Consider the following 19,902-nt stretch of genomic DNA (forward strand, 5'->3'; position numbering starts at 1 on the left):
TTCAGGTGAGGACGGTTCAGGTGAGGACGGTTCAGGTGAGGACGGCTCAGGTGAGGACGGCTCAGGTGAGGACGGCTCAGGTGAGGACGGCTCAGGTGAGGACGGCTCAGGTGAGGACGGCTCAGGTGAGGACGGCTCAGGTGAGGACGGCTCAGGTGAGGACGGCTCAGGTGAGGACGGCTCAGGTGAGGACGGCTCAGGTGAGGACGGTTCAGGTGAGGACGGTTCAGGTGAGGACGGTTCAGGGTCGGAGTAGGGCATGAGACAACAGACTCACCTTGAGGATGAGGTAGGGGATGAAGGAGGAGGCCTCGTACTCGCTGAGGTGGTACTCCTGCCTGCTGAGCATGGTGAACAGCATCTTCAGGTATTCCAGAACCTTCATCAGCACGGTGGTGTTTGTGTCAAAGAAGCGCAGAGTGAACCACTTCAGGATCAGGTCCACACAGCCGATAGTGGCCTCGCACTCCTCCTCCATACGCTGGAGGACAGAACACTTGGTCAGAGAAGTGCACACACACACAGGGATGCAGACACAACCACAAACACGGGTGCAAACATCTGAACTGTGTGGGTACCTCAATCATGGCTGAGATGGCCTTGACGTGTCTCTGGAAGTCAAAGTGGAACAGCTCATCCTGCAGCCACCTGGCCATACAGGTGGACATCTGGTTCTTCAGCTGCTCCACGTACTCATCCCTGGGAGTCATGAAGTTCCACTTCAGAACCTGAAACACAGGACGAAGAGAGGACTCGCATAAGTAGACAGACATTGAAACCTTGTCACTCAAGACATTTAATCTTCCATCTCTCACTCAGCAAACTATCATCATGGGACAACTATTATCGAACGCATTACCTTTTGAAGTCTGAATGACACACTGATTTAGAGGAAATTAAGGACATAGGAAAATCAGTTGTTTGTTGATCTGGGTCTTCACAATTAGCTCAGAGCTCCACCTCAGTTCCATTCTGAAGAGCTAGTGTAGTGCAGGCTGAGTAACTGGTGAAGTTGAGGTCCTCCTACCTTCAGGGATTTCTCCTCCTTGATCCTCTGCTCCTTGCCGTTGGGCACCAGGATAAAGATGGGGCCGGACCTGTCCTCCTCCTCCTTCTCCTTCACAGCAGGCTTGACCGGCGCCTTCTTACCCAGCGCACCCTGGGGGGAGGGGGAGGACGGCCGGGTTGTGTGGAGGGATGGCAGAGGAAAGTTAGGGTTGCCAAGTACAGTTACCACATCTCCAGCACTTTTGATTATAGACAATTAAAGGTGCAGTATGCGGTTTGGCTCAGAAGCACTTGTTATATTTTTTACAATTACATCCCAACAGCAATCAATAAATAAAGTGCTCTGACACTAAAATGAAATAAATCCATAATTTGCGGTAGTCGAAGGACTATAAGTGTTTAATCATTTTGAGTTGGCAACTTGAAATGACTGGATGGCTTATCTGCCTGTCAAGCTGCCTCAAACTCTATACTCTTCCCCTTCTGCAATGGTGATGACTGGTAACATGTTTCTCTCGATTTCCAGTCTCTAGAAACTCCAGACAGGGCCATGTCCTTTCTCATCTGTTATTTGCACTGTCCTTAGAGCCTCTGGCCCAGGCAGTGCACCAATCACCTCGTACTCTAATCTCAGTGCATAACACTGACTACAACATTCCCTTATATGCTGATGACACATTACTTTATCTGGGGGGACTATGTACATTCAACTCCATACCTCGTCTATTTTTGAAGTTTGGCAATATATCTGGAAACAAAATCAATTGGGTGAAATCTGCTTTACTTCCTTTGTCTGCTGCACCGCGAACAAATACTCTGGTGGTCCATAAACATCAAATTGTGACCCTGGTACCTTTATTCAGATGGTCTGGGAATGCTCAGATGTTTCATTATTTGGGAGAATGGTTGCTATGAGGATGTCTGTAGTGCTGGGGGTTGTGGTTCCTTGTTCCCCTGTAACCTAATGATTTCACCGGGCTGAAACTGACCATGAGGCAGCGACGTTGGCTACTGGTTGGCCTTACAGTAGCAAAAAAAGATAGGACAGAAGGTCCCACATACCTTGCCATATCAGCACTGGGTGTCCACAGTAGTGGATTTGGCCAACATGGAGATGTCAGTGGCCCATATGCATGGAGCTCACGGGGGAAACATCTCGTCAGGGTCTTTATTCATTGAAGCCATGCATGCGGGCACTGGGGTGGGTTTTTGTTCACAAAACAAAAATGCCTACCACCCTAGCAAGTGTCATGTTTCCCCCAGTTTGGAGGAGTGGCTTTGGAAGGAGGCCTGAAGGGAGGGGAGGGGAATTTGTTGCATTTTTCATAATCTTTCAAAATTTTCTACCAAAGTCTACCAGGAAATTACAAACCGCATACTGCACCTTTAAAAGGCAACTTGGGAAACAGTGCTTCCGGGTTCGAGAGACAAATTAATCAGTATTTGTCAAGGAACATCTTGGACAGTCAGACAGTGAGCAGTGTTTATCGCCACAGACATTTATAGTGATTGTAGCTTAGTGTGAACAGAGATTTATTTCTCAAAAGGACTGCTCCTGGTTAAACAAAATAGATACATGGCAATTAAGCAGACATGTGCAAGGGTAATATATTAATACATGTATATTAATAACATTGACAACATCCCCAATCATGCAACATCTGCCACATACAATACATGTACTGTATATTAGGACAGACACTCGTGCAGCGTAGTCACTTGGAAACCATCTGCAAGATTCAACACTGGGTTAGTCATTCCATTCTTGACACATTAGTAGTTGGACTAGGCTGGGCTGCGGCTCAGTGTACCTGCTGGCTGCCTGGCTTCCCCTTGGAAGCCTTTTTAGTGCTACTGACACTATCCTTATCCGAGCCCGCGCTCGGCTCCTCTGGGGCTGGGGTCTAGTGAATGTAGAGATGAATGCATTTCAACAGAGAACATGTGGGACATGGCAGGAGCTTTAGTGCTCTGAAGAAGGACTGAATACCAAAGTGACCGCTGGTCCCGACTCCATACGCACTTTAGGGATGCAACGGAACAGTTAGCTCACGGTTCAATACGTACTCGCTTTTTGGGTCACAGTTTCGGTTCGTTTTCAGTATGTTTTTTGTGTACGGAGAAAAAAAATGCTACCATTTTCAAAAGTCTTTATTTTGCTTATTACTTGTAGTGAGAAATAAAAAAAATTCTATTGCTATTGCTATCTTTTGCCTTGCACTTTTTATCTATCCAACCCCGTTTCTAACTTGGAATAAGATTAAGATATTTGTCTAAGAAGCATTTAACCTATTCCTAATCATCAGGAAGAGACATCTCTCTCCTGCTGTCTGCCTACATACGTGCACGCTCGAGGAGAACCTGCTCCAAGTGGAATGAATGACAGGACCAAAGTTTGCCCACCATGCTCGTTGCTATAAGTGCAACCAGTCTTTTGCGGGAGGATTTCCACTGTGATTATTTACTCACAGGGAGAGGCTTTCTCCAATTCGGCAGTAAGAAATGGATGGACAGTAAACCGAAAATCCGCAATTCACAAGTGCGCATTGAACCATGGATGGCGTACCGTACGGTACAATATTATACCAAGAACCGTGGCATCCCTAACGCACTTGTGTAGATCTGAGACCAGACTGGCCAGGTGGCAAGATTGCGCTAACCACCATATTGCTTACACCTACCATATTGCTTACACCTATCAAATGCACTCAGATCTGCACAACTGCCTAAGGGGTAGGGACTAGGGGTTGACATAGGATTTGAAGTGCTGAATGATGGCCAATCGACTTGACAACCAAACAGGGATGATGATGAAGAAAAACCAACCTTTTTAGCAGCTGGTCCTCCTGGTTTGACCTTCTTGGTCTCAGGTTTGGTCTCTCCCTCGTCACACACTGGCTGAGGCTTGGAGGGAGCTGAGAATAGAGCAAAGCTCTCAGCTTACTATGACTATTATCCAATACAATACCACTATCAATCCATTCTAAAATCAGAATTCTTCATCTATTCTATATCAGAAATTTATTTTTCTGTCGATATCTAAGCCATTATATATAAATATTATATGAGCCATTACTGTATGAGGTTCAGACAGAAATATTGGGATTTTAAGTAAAAATACAAATAAAATATTATGAGACAAAAGTAAAAGGAAACATTCTACTGACACTGCGAGGCTATAAAAAGCCTGGTGGAGGTACAGTAGATGAGCTATAATACAAGATCAGCAGTCTGCCTCCTCCTCATCCAACAGTGATAAATATGAGAGAGCAAGAGGGAGAGAAGGGAGGAGAGAGAGGGGATAAGAGAGAGGGGATGAGAGAGAGAGAGAGAGAGAGAGAGAGAGAGAGAGGGAGAGGGATTATGGACACCAACCTGAGGCAGCTTTTCCGGAGGAGGCCTTGGATGCCGAAGCTTTGGCAGCAGGAGCTGCAGGCTTCTCTGGCATCACCGCCCGCGCCTTTTCCAGCATGCCCACCACCTGGTCCTTAGAGGAGGTCTGGGGGTGGGGGGGAGCTAGATTAGTCACAGCTGGATCCTACCATGGCTTTGCCTAAATAAGATATGTTTACGGTGTCCAGGAATTTACATCCAAACGCCTTAAGCCTTTGTCTTTGTAATTATCACCTCCCCCCAAGTCCCCTGCAAAACCCCAGTTTCAGTCTAATGTAAAACACCAACTCTCCCCCCCCTTTTGTGATTGTAAACACACTCTGCATAGCTCTGCCTCGCTCTTTTGTCCAAGTCAGAAAGGCCACACCTTGTCCTTCTCAGACCTTTGTCAAAGTGAGTTTCATCCCACATTCCTTCCTTTCACTGTGTGATATCCGTCCCCTCACGATGACGCATAGACTGAATATAAGCCAGGGCAGAAGTGACTGACTTCACTTCTCTGACTGAACCACCTTTGCTGCGTGTCAGGAAGTCCTTGCGCAAGTATTTGATTTCATTCAATAAACCAGACTCAACCTTTTGAACGTATCTTGGTAAATCTTTGGACTACACCAGTCTAAAATAACTATCACAGTTTGGCGAACGGGAATGGGAGCACTGCCTGCGTTTGCTTCGGGATTCCAGTGGAGAGGACTGATCGGCAGACGTGTCGGTCCATATGGGCTTGGAAAATCAATTTTCTCTCTTGCGCCAGAGCGCTAGCCGAGATTATTTCCTCAGTTCTGCCACTGGATTCTTGAAAGCTCACAGGTACGTTTAAACGAACCCTCTTATGGGTTGAGTTGTATTTGCCTTGATTTGGTTCAGCTTGTTGGTCTGGATTGTTTGAAAACGGAAAACCCCAGCGTGGGTATTTAGTAAGTAACTATCTAAGGAGATGTGAACAGCAATAGATTTTATATCGTATTGTCTTTTGGCTTCGTCCTTGTTTCGTTACGAGGGTATCAGCTGTTCAAGTAAGAGTTTGGCACAGAACAGGTTTCCTTTTTGGCCGGTCGCGGGAGAGTTTTTCAAGTGAGAGTTTGGCACAGAACAGGTTTCCTTTTGGCCGGTCGCGGGAGAGTTTTAACCGAGAGAACGTTGAGAGAGTTTTTGCTCAATGGAGATGTAGCTACAGGGCGGAATTGAGAGTTTTGCAATCCGCGTTTTCTGGTAGAGATTTTGACCAGAGGGGCTGTACATATTTGGTAGGATCTGAACGGAAGGTTTAGCCTGGACCAAATTGCTAGTGCAGCCGAGAGTGTTTTGTTGTAAACGTGGGCCTTTGTTTCATGTTTGTGGGTTAAGTCGTATATTAGTCGGTTTTGGTCGTCGTTTGGTCGTCCTTTGTTTGCGTTCCCGTGTGAGTCTGCTACGTTCTCTCTTGCATGTGCACGGGGGGTCGGTCGTCTTATGTGTTCACTGTTTTGAGCCTCGGCTCTTGATTGTATGTTTGTTATGCGCGCCATGGATCCAGGTAAAGTATTGTTTTGTACCCTTTTTAGACTGTTAAAATTCTGCTAGATTCCCAGTAGGCTAGCTAGCTGGTTGCCTAGGAGATAAGGAAAACTCCGCTATCGCGGTGTTCCGCCATTGAGCCAGAAGAGAACAAAGCACTTCGCTGACTGGGTGAGTACTAAGCGAATTTTAATGTGTCTTAATGTTTGTTTCTTCGAAATTGTATTCTTTACCGCCGTGAGTTAACCATAAGGTTTCCTTTCATTGCTGTTTTGGGGTTTCTAGGCTGTTATTAGGGACGTTGTTTCTTTAAATTTCCCCGCGCTGCCAAAGACCACATCCGGGTCATACATGCAACATTTTGGGATCACCACTAGGTGTCCCTGTAACACTAGTTATTAATATATGCTAGAGGATGTAAAGAATTCTACTGCAAACGTCTAGCCTGATGACATTGTTGCACTGAAGCATATTTCTGCGAGCGTTTGTTGGCAGAATTTCGTTATGTGCTAAAGCATTTTCGATTTCTTACATCCACATCTGACATTTTAGTGTTAAATTCTAAGATTCGGGCTCAGCTAGAGGGTTAAGGGAAAAGCCTGTTACTTCTCTAGACTGGTCTGTTTTTAAGATTTGGGAGAGTAGAACGAGAGAGTTTTTTTTTAGGTCCGGAAGGAAGAGCCTCCGATTTTGAAGTCGAGCGCCACCTGCTGGACTTCCCTTGAACAACCCATAAGGGTGATTTTAAACTAGCCAAGATAGAGTTTTAATTTTTAAGGTAAATAAACAGGATAAAATAGATGTAGAGCGAACTCAAAAGTCTGACAGGGTTGAATAGGTGTTTGATTCAGGAGTTTTGTTTCAATAGTCAATGAATGGCCATAAGCTGTTCGTTTTATGCATTTCTACTGTATGAATTTTCATTCATATAATGATAATGTGTTTTTTGAGGAGCTGGCATTAGGCCTTCTCCTCTGCTATTGAACCCAGTCTGTGTTTTGAGTCTTAATTTTCAGGTGCTATGGACCCTGGGCGGCAGGTCTTTGAGAAGCCTGGATCATGCCTTCCTGGGGACTGCTTGGGACCTGCTGTTTGTCTGTTTTAACTGTTTGTTTTGTCTCTCTTTCTGATATGTAGCTTAAGACATAAGCGTTGTGCATAATAGTGGGGGGAATAGATAAGGGTTGCCAGTATCTTAATCTGAATGCAGCATCTCATAACCCAATTTATATATATTTTTTAAATGAGTATGTTAAATATCTCATGTTTATAGTTTGAGGCACATTCATCGGGCCTGAGTGTTTTTTCTGAGTGGTATTTTACAGACAACTGTCGTTCCGGGAGTGATGGGTGAATGCCGAACCAGGAGACGGGCACAGGACACCGGAGGTTACTGGCCTGTTTCCCTACAGATGGGCGATCTGGGTTTCGTGAGATGCAGACCAACGCCATGTCACCAACTCACTGTGAGCGACAGATAAGTATGAAACAGGAGCAGTGCCCAAATACTCTGTCCTCAAATGCAGAAGAGGGAGGTTTTAGATATACAAATTTTAGCTATACAAATGAAGCTTTGATGGAGTTCTTTGATTAGTTAATTGTAAATGAAGCCAGTTCATTTTAGTGTCATTTTCTTTGCCTCATCTCTATTTTTTATCCTGACTTCAGGGAATTTTTTGCTTTCACCCTTAGGGGGTGTTGTTTTGTTGAGACGAGAATATAGCGTATTTTATTTTCATAAAATCGCAAGAGAACTGCTAGAGCCAAATCCAATTGCCTTGATCATGACTGGGGACTAAGCGTGTTGAAGTCATTCTAACACTGCCCCTGATGTCACAGTAGGCTACTGCAGACTGGCTCTAAATGACACTTAAACAGTCACCCTGTTTAAGTTTTCCTGACAGAATAACAAAATTTTTTCCCCAAAGCAGGAGCTTGCGCTTAACCATGTTTCTGAGTATCTCCTACAGACTGTTGAATAACCGTTCCTGACCAAAGAAGGGAACAGGGAGACCAGACCAGAGGACTCTCTTTTGCTCTGTTTTGTCTCTGTTTGTGTCTCTCATCTGTGGATCCACAGACGGAGCACTTCATCAGCCTGTGCTGGAGGCGGGAGCGCCGAGGTGAGCCCTCCAGCAGCGCGACCCGGGCCGGCCCTACGTGGAGCAGTACAGGGATGGACCGGGTTCAGTTCAAGAGCCTACATTTCTGACCTACAAGCATCTGCTCCACCTGCGGAGAAAAAGAAATGAAGGACTAAGTGCACATTTCCACCACCAAACTAACCTGTATCTAGGGCCTAATGACAAACCTGTACTACCTCGTTCATGTTTTCATTATGCTTTCAAACTAGCCCACGGGCCAGATCATGTTTCAAAAACAGGGGTGGCGGAGGATGTTAACAGATGTCTCCAACAGAGTGAGGACCGCCATTTCCTGAGGCTAAGGAGGGGTTCCTGCATCACATCTCTCCTGGGGATTGGGTCCTAATCCACGACCACAGACGAAGGAGCTGGAACTCGCCGAGGTGGCTCGGGCCGTACCAGTTTCTACTCATCACGCAGACAGCGATCTGAGAGGACTTCGTTGGACCCATGCAAGCCATTGCCGACGGATCCAAGCAGCAGAGGACGGTCCACCAAGGGATCGCAAACACCAGGAGATCAGAATGCAGCCGAACCAGAGGGCTCAGAGGCCAAAACCATGGGCCATCACACTGTCCTCTCCTCTAACGAGGAATCGGAGGAAAAATGACCTTGCTGGTCACCTCCTCACAAGATGCACCACACACGCACACACACCTGCACACACTAACATTGAACATAACTGATTTCAAGCAACGCGACATCGAAGTTGCGATCTAGAAGAGAAGACGCCTTGCATTCCCCAGATGACATTCTCCTCTGATGAGCAATCGGACTGCACCTCTGATCGCACACACTGAAACCTACATTAAACATTCAGAGACGCACACATGGAATCTATGTTCCATAGGACATCACATGCGATTATTCACAAGAGTGAATGAACTTTGAAATAATCTGGAAAATATCATATTTGTTTACAAGAGTTGCAATTGTTGAAACATGAGTTGATAAATAAGTTTGGGTTTTTCCTCTAAATTGACCAAGAGGTTTTTTGCCCCTCTTACACTGGTAACCATTTTATCTTTTTTTTGCCTTGTTTAATCAAGTTTGTTTTTTGGTGAATGGTTGTCCACTCTTAGACTATAAATAGTATATAATCATGTCAATTTTTTTTATCTTGTTTCCTGTCAAATTTCTGAAGCAAGGGGTTTTGGTGTGTGATTTTGCACGTTGAGAGAAAATAATTAAAGTTTCCACCTAGTGGAGAGATTATTTCCTTTCCACATGTATAGCATAGCTGACTGCTTACACTGTGTTTGGATTTTATATTTTATTTTTGTGTGCCTGTTCAGGCACAAATGAGGGATTGTCCAGGAATTTACATCCAAACGCCTTAAGCCTTTGTCTTTGTAATTATCACCTCCCCCCAAGTCCCCTGCAAAACCCCAGTTTCAGTCTAATGTAAAACACCAACTCTCCCCCCCCTTTTGTGATTGTAAACACACTCTGCATAGCTCTGCCTCGCTCTTTTGTCCAAGTCAGAAAGGCCACACCTTGTCCTTCTCAGACCTTTGTCAAAGTGAGTTTCATCCCACATTCCTTCCTTTCACTGTGTGATATCCGTCCCCTCACGATGACGCATAGACTGAATATAAGCCAGGGCAGAAGTGACTGACTTCACTTCTCTGACTGAACCACCTTTGCTGCGTGTCAGGAAGTCCTTGCGCAAGTATTTGATTTCATTCAATAAACCAGACTCAACCTTTTGAACGTATCTTGGTAAATCTTTGGACTACACCAGTCTAAAATAACTATCACAACGGTCCAGTGGCACATGAGGTTAAGCCCAGTAAAGTGAACTACAGTAGTGATTGTTCCATGGGTTTGTCTGTAAACTGTCACCCTGGTAGAATAATATTCTCTAGCCTAATATGGAAAAAGAGATGTACATCTCACTGTGAATTCTCTGGTCAAATACATGTTGAATCACATTAAAAGGTGTTATAGGTAACACGTTTATGTAAACAAACTATTTTTAACTAGAAAAACCGCGTAGCGGCTAAATGCCTCCACCCAACAATGCAAGTTGCAGTTAACCTAACTAACCCTAACCCTAACTAACTGCTAACCTAACCTAACCCTAACCCTAACCCTAACACTAACACTAATGCTAACTATAATGCTAATGCTTTTGTGATGTCATGGTGACCTTGACATTTGAATACTAAAATCTAATCCAATTAATCTAATTAAGTCCAACTAGACATTTTGGCCAAATTCCGTCAAGACGTTCTTGAGATATCGTGTTCAGCAGGCCAAAAACACCTTTTGTGAGGTCAGTGACCCTTGACCTTTGACCCCCACAATGTAATCCGTTAATCCTCGAGTCCAACTGGATATTTTACCCAAATATGAACAAATTCCGTTAAGCCTTTCTTGAGATATTGTGTTCATCGGGCCAAAAACATATTTTGTGAAGTCACAGTGACCTTGAACTTTGACCTTTGACCCCCATGATCTAAGCAGTTCATCCTTGAGTGCCAATGAACATTTCTACCAAAGGGGAAGAAATTCCATCAATGCGTCCCCGAGATATTGCATTAACAAACATCGGACGGCCGGACAACCTGAAACCATAATGCCTCCGGCCAGGCTATCGCTCATTACTGATTGTAAACTACGAGAAAACAGCACCAGCTCTAAAATACAGCTCGCCAGTAGACACGCAACCTTAAAGATGAAGCCTGGCTACCGACCTTGAGTTTGCTGGTGGCCTTGTTCATCTTGTCGAAGCCCAGGTGCATCATTAAGGTGGGCAAGGCGTCCTGCGCCTTCTTCCTCACGTCTCCGTTCCTGTCCTCCAGACAGGCATACAGGGGGGCCACGCAATGCATGAGGTCCGCTGGCACCGTCCGCATGGTGGGCAGCTTCTCCGCCATCCAGCCCAACACCTGGGGAGAGAGAGGTGGAGGAGGGAGGGGAAGAGAGGTGGAGGAGGGAGAGGGAGAGAGGTGGAGGAGGGAGAGGGAGGTGGAGAGGAGGCAGGGAGGGGATGGGGGAAGGGAAGAGAGGTGGAGGAGGGAGAGGGAGAGAGGTGGAGGAGGGACAGGGAGGTGGAGAGGAGGAGGCAGGGAGGGGATGGGAGAAGGGGAGAGAGGTGGGAGGGAGAGGGAGGTGGAGAGGAGGCAGGGAGGGGATGGGGGAAGGGGAGAGAGGTGGAGGAGGGAGAGGGAGGTGGAGAGGAGGCAGGGAGGGGATGGGGGAAGGGGAGAGAGGTGGAGGAGGGAGAGGGAGGTGGAGAGGAGGCAGGGAGGGGATGGGAGAAGGGGAGAGAGGTAGAGGAGGGAGAGGGAGGTGGAGAGGAGGCAGGGAGGGGATGGGAGAAGGGGAGAGAGGTAGAGGAGGGAGAGGGAGGTGGAGAGGAGGCAGGGAGGGGATGGGAGAAGGGGAGAGAGGTAGAGGAGGGAGAAGGAAGTGGAAGGGTGTTTGCTTGACAAGTGACTTTCTTCCTCACTTCCCCTTCCTTCATAGTCTTTTCTGCTGTGCCACATTCCACCAATAGCACACATGACACGTGTGTTTGTACCTCCTGTCTGAGGAAGGGGTTCTCCCTCTTCAGCTCCTCTGATAGGTCCTCTCCTTCAAGCCACTCCTTCATCCCCGTCTGCTCCACCCACGCCTGCAGGGTCGCCATGGCAGCGGCACGCACATTGCTCTTCAGGGCGGAGGGGAGGAGACACAAGTCAACGTCATGCAGGAAGACTGGGCTAAACATTTCTGTGTTTAGGTATTCACATGCCAAGTGGTGAAGTCGGTGTGTGAGAATGTAAGTTCAATCCACATGCATTGGCACATATAAGATTATAATGTCCAGTGTTTTGACCTTGCTGTCTCCCAGGACGGTGATGATGGGCATGCCCAGGCTCTTGACGTGCTGTTTCAGCCCCGGGCCCATCGCTGTGGCGATCTGCTGGAGGATGGTCAGGGTCTGCTGGACCTGGAGACAGACAAGAAGGACAGAGACACAGTCAGACAGAGACGCAGACATGGTGTTAACATGACCTCCAATATCAACCAGCACAGCTCGCATATCCCAAGGAAGTCTACTAGGCTTGAAAATCATAACTTAAACTGCCATCAGTACCCAAGTCGTCAATAATAAATGTCTTTAAAACTGGATTTCTTGGCTTCGGCTCAGCAAGCCAACACAGGCCTGAGGTGACTGAATCTATGGGAGAGTCTGCGTTTGAAGCCGGTCAGTCCTCTTCTCACCAGGATCTTGTTGGAGTCGTTGAGGCGTCCCTTCAGGGCCATGGACAGCTCTCCCAGGGGAGGCTTGATGAACTTGGCCTCGGAGATGACGGCCGCTGCCTCGTCCAGACCCTCCTTACGGACCTTCCAGTTCTTATCCCCGATCTTAGACACCATGTCAGACGTGATCTTATCACTGCAACGGAGAGATGGAGAAAGAGGGTACATGAGAAGAAACCACCTGATAGAACTAGGTTCTTCACACAATGGCTGCGTTCTGAATCGCATACTACCCTACTATATAGTATGCCAAAACAGGATGTAGTATGTCCCAATACATAGTATGCCACATGCAGTATGTTAAAAATACCAGGATGTCCTACTACGTCCGGTCGCATTTTGCAGTATGCAAGCCAGCAGGCTTTTCTGGCTATTCTGACCCACAATCCTGTGCGCAGCGGAAATGTGCGTCACATGTGCGAGTCGTGACAGCTGTAGACGAATGTCGCGTTATGGACAGCGACGGATGTGGGCAATGCGCAATGTTATGACAAGGTAGTATGTCCCAATTGGGATGCCTACTGCTTGCAAAGTATACTTTCTAAGGGCAGCTGTAGTAGGTACTGGTAGTAAGAAGTAGAAGTATGCGATTCGGAACGCAACCAATATCTTTTAATCTAACGACTTCTAAGAGGGACTGTCTTCGTCGGGGCATGCTCTTCTAAGAGGTACTGGCTTCGTCGGGGCATGCTCTTCTAAGAGGTACTGTCTTCGTCGGGGCATGCTCTTCTAAGAGGTACTGTCTTCGTCACGGCATGCTCTTCTAAGAGGGACTGTCTTCGTCGGGGCATGCTCTTCTAAGAGGTACTGTCTTCGTCGGGGCATGCTCTTCTAAGAGGTACTGGCTTCGTCGGGGCATGCTCTTCTAAGAGGTACTGGCTTCGTCGGGGCATGCTCTTCTAAGAGGTACTGTCTTCGTCACGGCATGCTCTTCTAAGAGGTACTGTCTTCGTCGGGGCATGCTCTTCTAAGAGGTACTGGCTTCGTCACGGCATGCTCTTCTAAGAGGTACTGGCTTCGTCGGGGCATGCTCTTCTAAGAGGTACTGGCTTGGTCACGGCATGCTCTTCTAAGAGGTACTGTCTTCGTCGGGGCATGCTCTTCTAAGAGGTACTGTCTTCGTCGGGGCATGCTCTTCTAAGAGGTACTGTCTTCGTCGGGGCATGCTCTTTGGAGGTATAGGTTTGGTTTATTGCTCTTTGGAGGTATAGGTTTGGTTTATTGCTCTTTGGAGGTATAGGTTTGGTTTATTGCTCTTTGGAGGTATAGGTTTGGTTTATTGCTCTTTGGAGGTATAGGTTTGGTTTATTGCTCTTTGGAGGTATAGGTTTGGTTTATTGCTCTTTGGAGGTATAGGTTTGGTTTATTGCTCTTTGGAGGTATAGGTTTGGTTTATTGCTCTTTGGAGGTATAGGTTTGGTTTATTGCTCTTTGGAGGTATAGGTTTGGTTTATTGCTCTTTGGAGGTATAGGTTTGGTTTATTGCTGAGCACAGACAAAATGCTTCAAAAAAGGGCTAAACAATCAGCAAAGGCAAACTAGCCTGGACACTGGTCAAAGGTGATATCTGAAAGTGATTAGGGATATTTACCTGATGTCCGTTCTAGGGAGCAGATCCATGATGTCACTTCCTCCTCCTCCTCCTCCTCCTCCTCCTCCGTCCTCTTCCTGCTCGTCAGCCTCCTCCCCGTCCTCCTCGCCTCCTTTCTTGGTGCCTCTGAATGAGGCGGGGGTAGACTGGCCCTGCATCTGGGGGGGGTAGGCCAATCACCACATCAGCCTCACTGACAACGTATAAGAGTTGAGTTTTCTATAAAACGGCTTTGTAAGATCAACATCTAACAATCTCCAGAAGGCCAGGTGGCACGATTAACACACTAATACTATCAATCCTTTCTGATCTAAACAAAACCATTGGGAACAGGGCCTGTATGTTTGATTTGGAACTTAGAAAGCAGCATCATATCACACGCTACCTTTTCAAACTCTGCATCTATCTGGGACAGTAGGGCGGGTTTCTCGTCCTCGAAGAACATGCGTAGGGGAGCGCCCATGTACAGGTACATGACCCCCAGGAGGGCGATGGCGGCCGTCCGCACGGCGGGGTTGGTCGCCCCCAACGCCGTCTTCACGTTGTTGATGAAACCCTTCACATTGATCCTGTAGGGTCATATAGACATAGACAACCGTCACTAACTAATGTGAGAGTGTGGTGTACAACATCCAAGTCACTACACACCCAAATTCACCTCAAATTCTTTTTTTTTCTTTTTTTACAACTAAAACACTCACCCAGCAAATCCAAATTCCTTCATGGCGTTTGCTAACCAGTTGAGGGTCTCAGCTTGATTCTTAGGATTCTTCTGAGCGAAAGCCATTGACACCACCTGAGACACAGCACACACACAAACTACTAGTGAAAGCTTGCTCTGACATCGTAACAATATTTTCCTAATAAAATGTACAAACAAGACTGTCAGCGGTCTACAAAAGCCTCAAAGAAATCTAAGCAGCGGGCGAACCGAGCTCCCACCTGTTCAGCGGTCCAGGGCAGGGAGCAGGCCTCCCCAATGGCGGTGAGCCCCTCCTTGGCTTTGCCCCCGCACTTCACATCCCCCACCTTGTCCACCAGACCGTCTAGCACCACGGAGGCGGACATCTTGGAGAAGGAACCCTTCTGGGCGACCAGGCCCACGATGTGCAGCTTCATCTGCATCACCTGTAGATACACAGAGCAGCCATGTTTGTCTGCTGGTTTAAGTTCCCATCTCTTCTAGTCCGAGATGTAGGCTGATCTTCCAAGAGAGACCAGGAAAGTCAAGTCAAAACATGTGGGAGTGCTATCGTGTCAGGCGTTAAACTTTGCAGAGTACAGAAACGCCATAAAAGGAGGAAGGGCCTGTCGCAGTCTTTACCTGGAAGTTGGTCTCCTTCCAGCCTGGCTTCTTAGCCAGCATCCTGACCAGAGCTTGACAGGGCATGTCACTCTTATCCATCTGCTCCACCGCCTGGGAACAACATAGAACACTCAGAACATAACACCCTACATATCAAGACACATAAGAACCCTTCTAGTCTTAGACACACTATAAATTAAGACTAAACATAGTTGCGTGAAACGCTTTACTGTAACTGTGTAAGGAGCCAAGATCTCTCTTTTAACAAATGATAGTTTCTTTGAGTATTCCATGACGTATTCAGTGTTGGAATGGTTGTTAAAGCTACCTTCTGGAACTCCTCCATGCTGGCCAGCCTCTCCTTCCAGTTAGCACTGTCCAGCAGCTGCATACAGGTAGCGGGCAGCACCGCTGCTGACCTCTCCTCACACACCTCCAACTGAGAGAGACGCGCACGCACAAAGCCACGACGAACACACAGACAAAGACACAGAAACCCACCCAAAAACACACAGGTGAATACAAGGGTCAGTCTGCTTCAGCCGCACACTTTCAAATGCCCTGTGTGACGTTCAGTCGCCGAGGGATCTACAAGGCGTCCGCATCGACGTTGTTATTCAATACATCAGCTGTGCGGACGACTCACCGACAGCTCCGTCTCTGCGATTTCCTTTGTCTCTGGAGCTTTCTTCCCTTTACCAGCAGGAGCAGATGCTGGCTTGCCTTTTTTAGGAGGTCCGGAGGGCTGCAGCAGAGTGGGAAAGAACAAGAACAAGAGCTTTACCTACCACTGTTTATTCAATTTAAATGGATCCACTGAAGTATCACTCCAGTAACAGGCTGGAATGGGCCGGAAACACCGAGGCCATATACAAAAACGGACCGAGACAACTTTACTTCCTGAGAAGGCTCAGGTCCTTAGAGCTGAACATGCTCTACCAGGCGGTTATAGCGAGTGCCATTTTCTATGCAGGGCGTGCTCGGGCAGTAGCACCGAGGCAGTGGACGCCAGCGTGACGGACAAACTGAGCACAAGGGCGGGCTCTGTCCCGGGGGTCAGCCTGGACTCGGGTCAGAATGGTGGCGCAGAGACAGATGCTGTCCAAACTGCTGGCCACCATGGACAATGTCTCCCAGCCTCTCCGTGACGCTCTGGTCAGGTAGAGGAGCACCTCCAGTAGCAGACGGATCCTGCCACGGTGCTCAACATGGGCCGTCAAACGGTCTTTCGTAAGAGCTGCTATCAGACTGTTCATTGCATCCCCTGACTGACTGGACTGGCTATGGACCTGAGTCAGCTCAGAGTGTGCTAAGGTTCCTCGGACAGGACATGCACATTTACCTTTTATAAACTCTTGTACAGCCTAGACACGTTTTGCACAATCTAGGAATGCTAGGAACATACCTACTTACTCTTTATTTGCACTCTTATATATTTGGATATCTGTATATTTTGTATCTACTGTACATTTGTTTCAGATTTTCTTGTCTTTGATACTGCAACAGTGCAATTTTCCCCTGGGGATCAATAGTCTACTGCTGCTACTGAAGATGTCCTGCTTCTTTCAGCCACATAGACATTTCAGACCAGGCTAGGTAACGCCTTGGTCACACTGTAGAACCTGAGCCTCACCTTGGAGGCCGCCGGGGCCCTCTTCGGGGGCCCAGATGATTTGGGTGCAGCATCTGCAGGGGGAGGGGCCTTGGCAGCAGGCTTCTCCTTCTTCTCCGCCCCTCCTCCTCCTCCCTTCTTCCCACCAAGCAGCTCCACCTTATCAGCACTTTCTTTTAACTGCTCAGGTGGAAGCCAGAGAGGGAATTCATTTGTCAGTCATGCTTTCATGAAAGGCATTATCAAATGTCTCACTTGGATGGGAAACTAGTCATCCAGTTCACTAGAATTTCAATCTCGCAAAGTGTACTAGTTTCACTCTTATCCTTCAGGCTAGAAGTGCAGGCCTGTAGTTCCTGCAAGCATCACCTTGTCCAGTTTGAGCTTGTCCAGGTCGGTCAGGAAGGGGTTGACAGCCTTCTCGCCCACCACCTTCATGGCCGTGCCCAAGGCCTCGAACGCCGCATCCCTCACCTCTGGGGCAGAATCATTCACTTGCTGGAAGAGTTAAGAACATGGGTTGCGGGATTACATTGAGCATTATTCTACAACATAGTGAATTAACAGGACAGAACTTCACTGTAAATGTGTCTTGGGGAAGTTTTCTGGGCACAGGATTATCCACATTCTGGACTAGCAATCACTTCACCAAATCCTTTTACTCTAGGGATTAGGTTTAGCCTAATCTGTGTCCAGGAAACTGGCCCCAAGTTTGCCTGGATGTGAAACCATCACGATACCTTGATAAATGCAGCGCAGAAAGGTTTGAGAATACTTTTTGGCAAAGTAGCTTGAGTGCAGTGCCGGAAGCTCCGGGCCAGGAAGAGCGAGGCTTGCTGTTTGATGGATGGATTCTTGTTGTCCATCACAGCCAGAATGTCGTCGCTGAGATTCTGAAGGGTTGTCTGAAAGGCACATCACAAGACACCACCAGTCTTTGAAATGGAGGCCCATATTTTGAACTTTCAGGCCACAAACGGAACCTGCGACAATTCATACTTAAACCAGTTGATCAAACACAAAAGCACTGAGGAGTAGGGTTGGAAATATTCAAAGCTGGAAACTTTCCATGGGAATTAACCGGAATTCATGGGAATAAACTGACATAAATATAAACATTTTGTTTTGTCATAAGCTGACATGCAGGTAAACATGTCTTATAAATTCCCAAGCTTAACTTCCCAGGGAAAATTTCCACCCCTTTGCAACCCTACTGAGTGACCTCATATTTTAGATAGATAGAGAGATAGAGAGAGAGAGAGATAGATAGAGAGAAAGAGAGAGAAAGAGAGAGAGAGGGGGGGGGGCTCGAGATGAGCTACAGTAGAGCTAGAGATAGAGATAGATAGAGATATAAGAATCCAGTGTGTAAAGTATACTCACAGTGAGGAAGATTGCATCAATAGCCTCCTGCAGGGCCTGAACCACTTGAGGTTTCTTCTCTTTAAACTTCTCTAGAATAGTTGGCACCACCTGCAGACACAGGACGTAGAGCAGGTCAGTACTAATCCCACCCCAAGATCATGGAAAACCACGGGAGTCATAAGGGGGCCGAGATGTGTTCCCACGGCCATGAGGGTCACTCACCTGTCCTGCATATGTACCAAACTTCTTGCGGAGCCCAGCGGCTAGTCCAGCCAGACATTTGGCTGCCAGTGTCACCAGCATGACGTTAGCATCCTTACCCACCACCTGTGGAAAGAGACGACTGTTCAGAAAACTGTTCCAACTCATTGGCTCTCATTTATCAATGGAATGTAGAAACCAGCGCAGATCCGAGTGCAGAAATGATGGTACGAGAGAGATCACGTGTGATTCATGAACTCTTCGTATCTCATATTCTGGCCACACCAACACAGTCACTGTGCCACTCATCACTCTCCATAAAAAGATCCCTACGGCCCCGGAAAACCCTCTTCCGATGAAGGACAACGTGCAAGCTAGGTAAGCAGCATCCGTATTTAATTGCGTAGCCTATATAAAAGCCATTGCACATGAATAGCTGTCAATTTGAGGATTTATTGTAACAATAAATTACAAAAAACTATATCTCAAACTAGAGCTATAACCTGTGGCGAATTTCATCCCGTAAGCCTCTTTCAACTAGCATACAGGATGGGTGCATTGAGGTCTTCTTCAGAGGCTGGTCTGCCACTGCAGAGGTTTGATGACGGTCAAAGCTCTTGTTTAAATAAGTGACTTAATAAGCATCATCACGACCACTCAGATGTGCGTACGCGAGGTGAGACTTGATCGCACCCTCCATTCACGTCCAAATCGATAAATGCAGAGCTTTGTGTGGAAATGACCATATAACCAGTTTTCTGTCGTATGTTCGTTTCGTAAATTATGATGACCTTTAAATTGCACCTGAGGTGGTAAATACAAATGTACTTGAAATGATTTTTAAATGATCTGAAAACAGATTAAGCGGATCGTTCGCTGCCCTATTTCCCTGTGACACTTTCAAGCTCCCAGGATGCATTTCCATATTAAACGGTACCTTTTTTAGTGCTCGGACCAGGTCCCCGTAGTCACCATTCTCTAGTTTAGGATTCTTAGCCAAGGCCTCCACTGCCTCCAAGGCCTCCTTCCTCTCCTGCCACTTTTTCGCCTCCTGATGACAGTAAAAAACAGAGACCATTTGTCTCATATGTGGATTCCACAGATAACAATGCACAATGCCGCCATCTTGGTCATGTCAAGTTACAGACAGACATTCACTTTTCGTTAGCCTCATAGCATAATTGCCTAAGTCATATTTTGGCTAAATTGATATTTCTGCCTAACTCTACTCTCCTAATACTGCTGCTTCACCATGCATTATTGTCCATGTCCTCAGCCTATCAGAATGCTATTCCAAAATCACTATCCGCCTAAGTCATCGACTTGACTTTGGCATTTTTGACGCTACATACAAAATACAAGATAAAATATGACTTAGGCAATTTTGCTATGAGGTTAACGATTTGTTAGGGCTGGCCCCGCTGTTGCGTTACAGCCAAAAACTCCACATTTCACAAACACCAATTGTGAAATCTGCTAAATGCATTCTAAATAACTACACAAGATCCAAACACATAATATTGCAAATCAC

The 19,902-nt window shown here is 46.8% G+C and overlaps 1 protein-coding gene across 1 annotated transcript in view; it reads right to left on the reverse strand.

Moving 5' to 3' along the window:
• ckap5 (cytoskeleton associated protein 5) overlaps window positions 1-19,902 on the reverse strand; it is a 39,140-nt gene that overhangs the window by 12,160 nt on the left and 7,078 nt on the right. Inside the window, exons 7-29 of the mRNA XM_084453169.1 lie at window positions 19,309-19,422; window positions 18,393-18,497; window positions 18,189-18,278; window positions 17,546-17,710; window positions 17,175-17,303; window positions 16,827-16,985; window positions 15,840-15,938; window positions 15,522-15,632; window positions 15,212-15,304; window positions 14,830-15,015; window positions 14,589-14,683; window positions 14,273-14,456; window positions 13,888-14,045; window positions 12,258-12,432; window positions 11,869-11,982; window positions 11,572-11,700; window positions 10,742-10,936; window positions 4,384-4,507; window positions 3,835-3,923; window positions 2,820-2,912; window positions 1,028-1,159; window positions 579-728; window positions 278-481 (exon numbers count right to left, since the gene is read on the reverse strand). Coding sequence (XP_084309295.1) covers window positions 278-481; window positions 579-728; window positions 1,028-1,159; window positions 2,820-2,912; window positions 3,835-3,923; window positions 4,384-4,507; window positions 10,742-10,936; window positions 11,572-11,700; window positions 11,869-11,982; window positions 12,258-12,432; window positions 13,888-14,045; window positions 14,273-14,456; window positions 14,589-14,683; window positions 14,830-15,015; window positions 15,212-15,304; window positions 15,522-15,632; window positions 15,840-15,938; window positions 16,827-16,985; window positions 17,175-17,303; window positions 17,546-17,710; window positions 18,189-18,278; window positions 18,393-18,497; window positions 19,309-19,422 — 3,093 coding nt within the window. The remainder of the gene's footprint in view (window positions 1-277; window positions 482-578; window positions 729-1,027; window positions 1,160-2,819; window positions 2,913-3,834; window positions 3,924-4,383; window positions 4,508-10,741; window positions 10,937-11,571; window positions 11,701-11,868; window positions 11,983-12,257; window positions 12,433-13,887; window positions 14,046-14,272; window positions 14,457-14,588; window positions 14,684-14,829; window positions 15,016-15,211; window positions 15,305-15,521; window positions 15,633-15,839; window positions 15,939-16,826; window positions 16,986-17,174; window positions 17,304-17,545; window positions 17,711-18,188; window positions 18,279-18,392; window positions 18,498-19,308; window positions 19,423-19,902) is intronic.

The sequence above is a fragment of the Borostomias antarcticus genome (genome assembly GCF_949987555.1).
Source record: "Borostomias antarcticus genome assembly, chromosome: 18".
NCBI lineage: Eukaryota > Metazoa > Chordata > Actinopteri > Stomiiformes > Stomiidae > Borostomias > Borostomias antarcticus.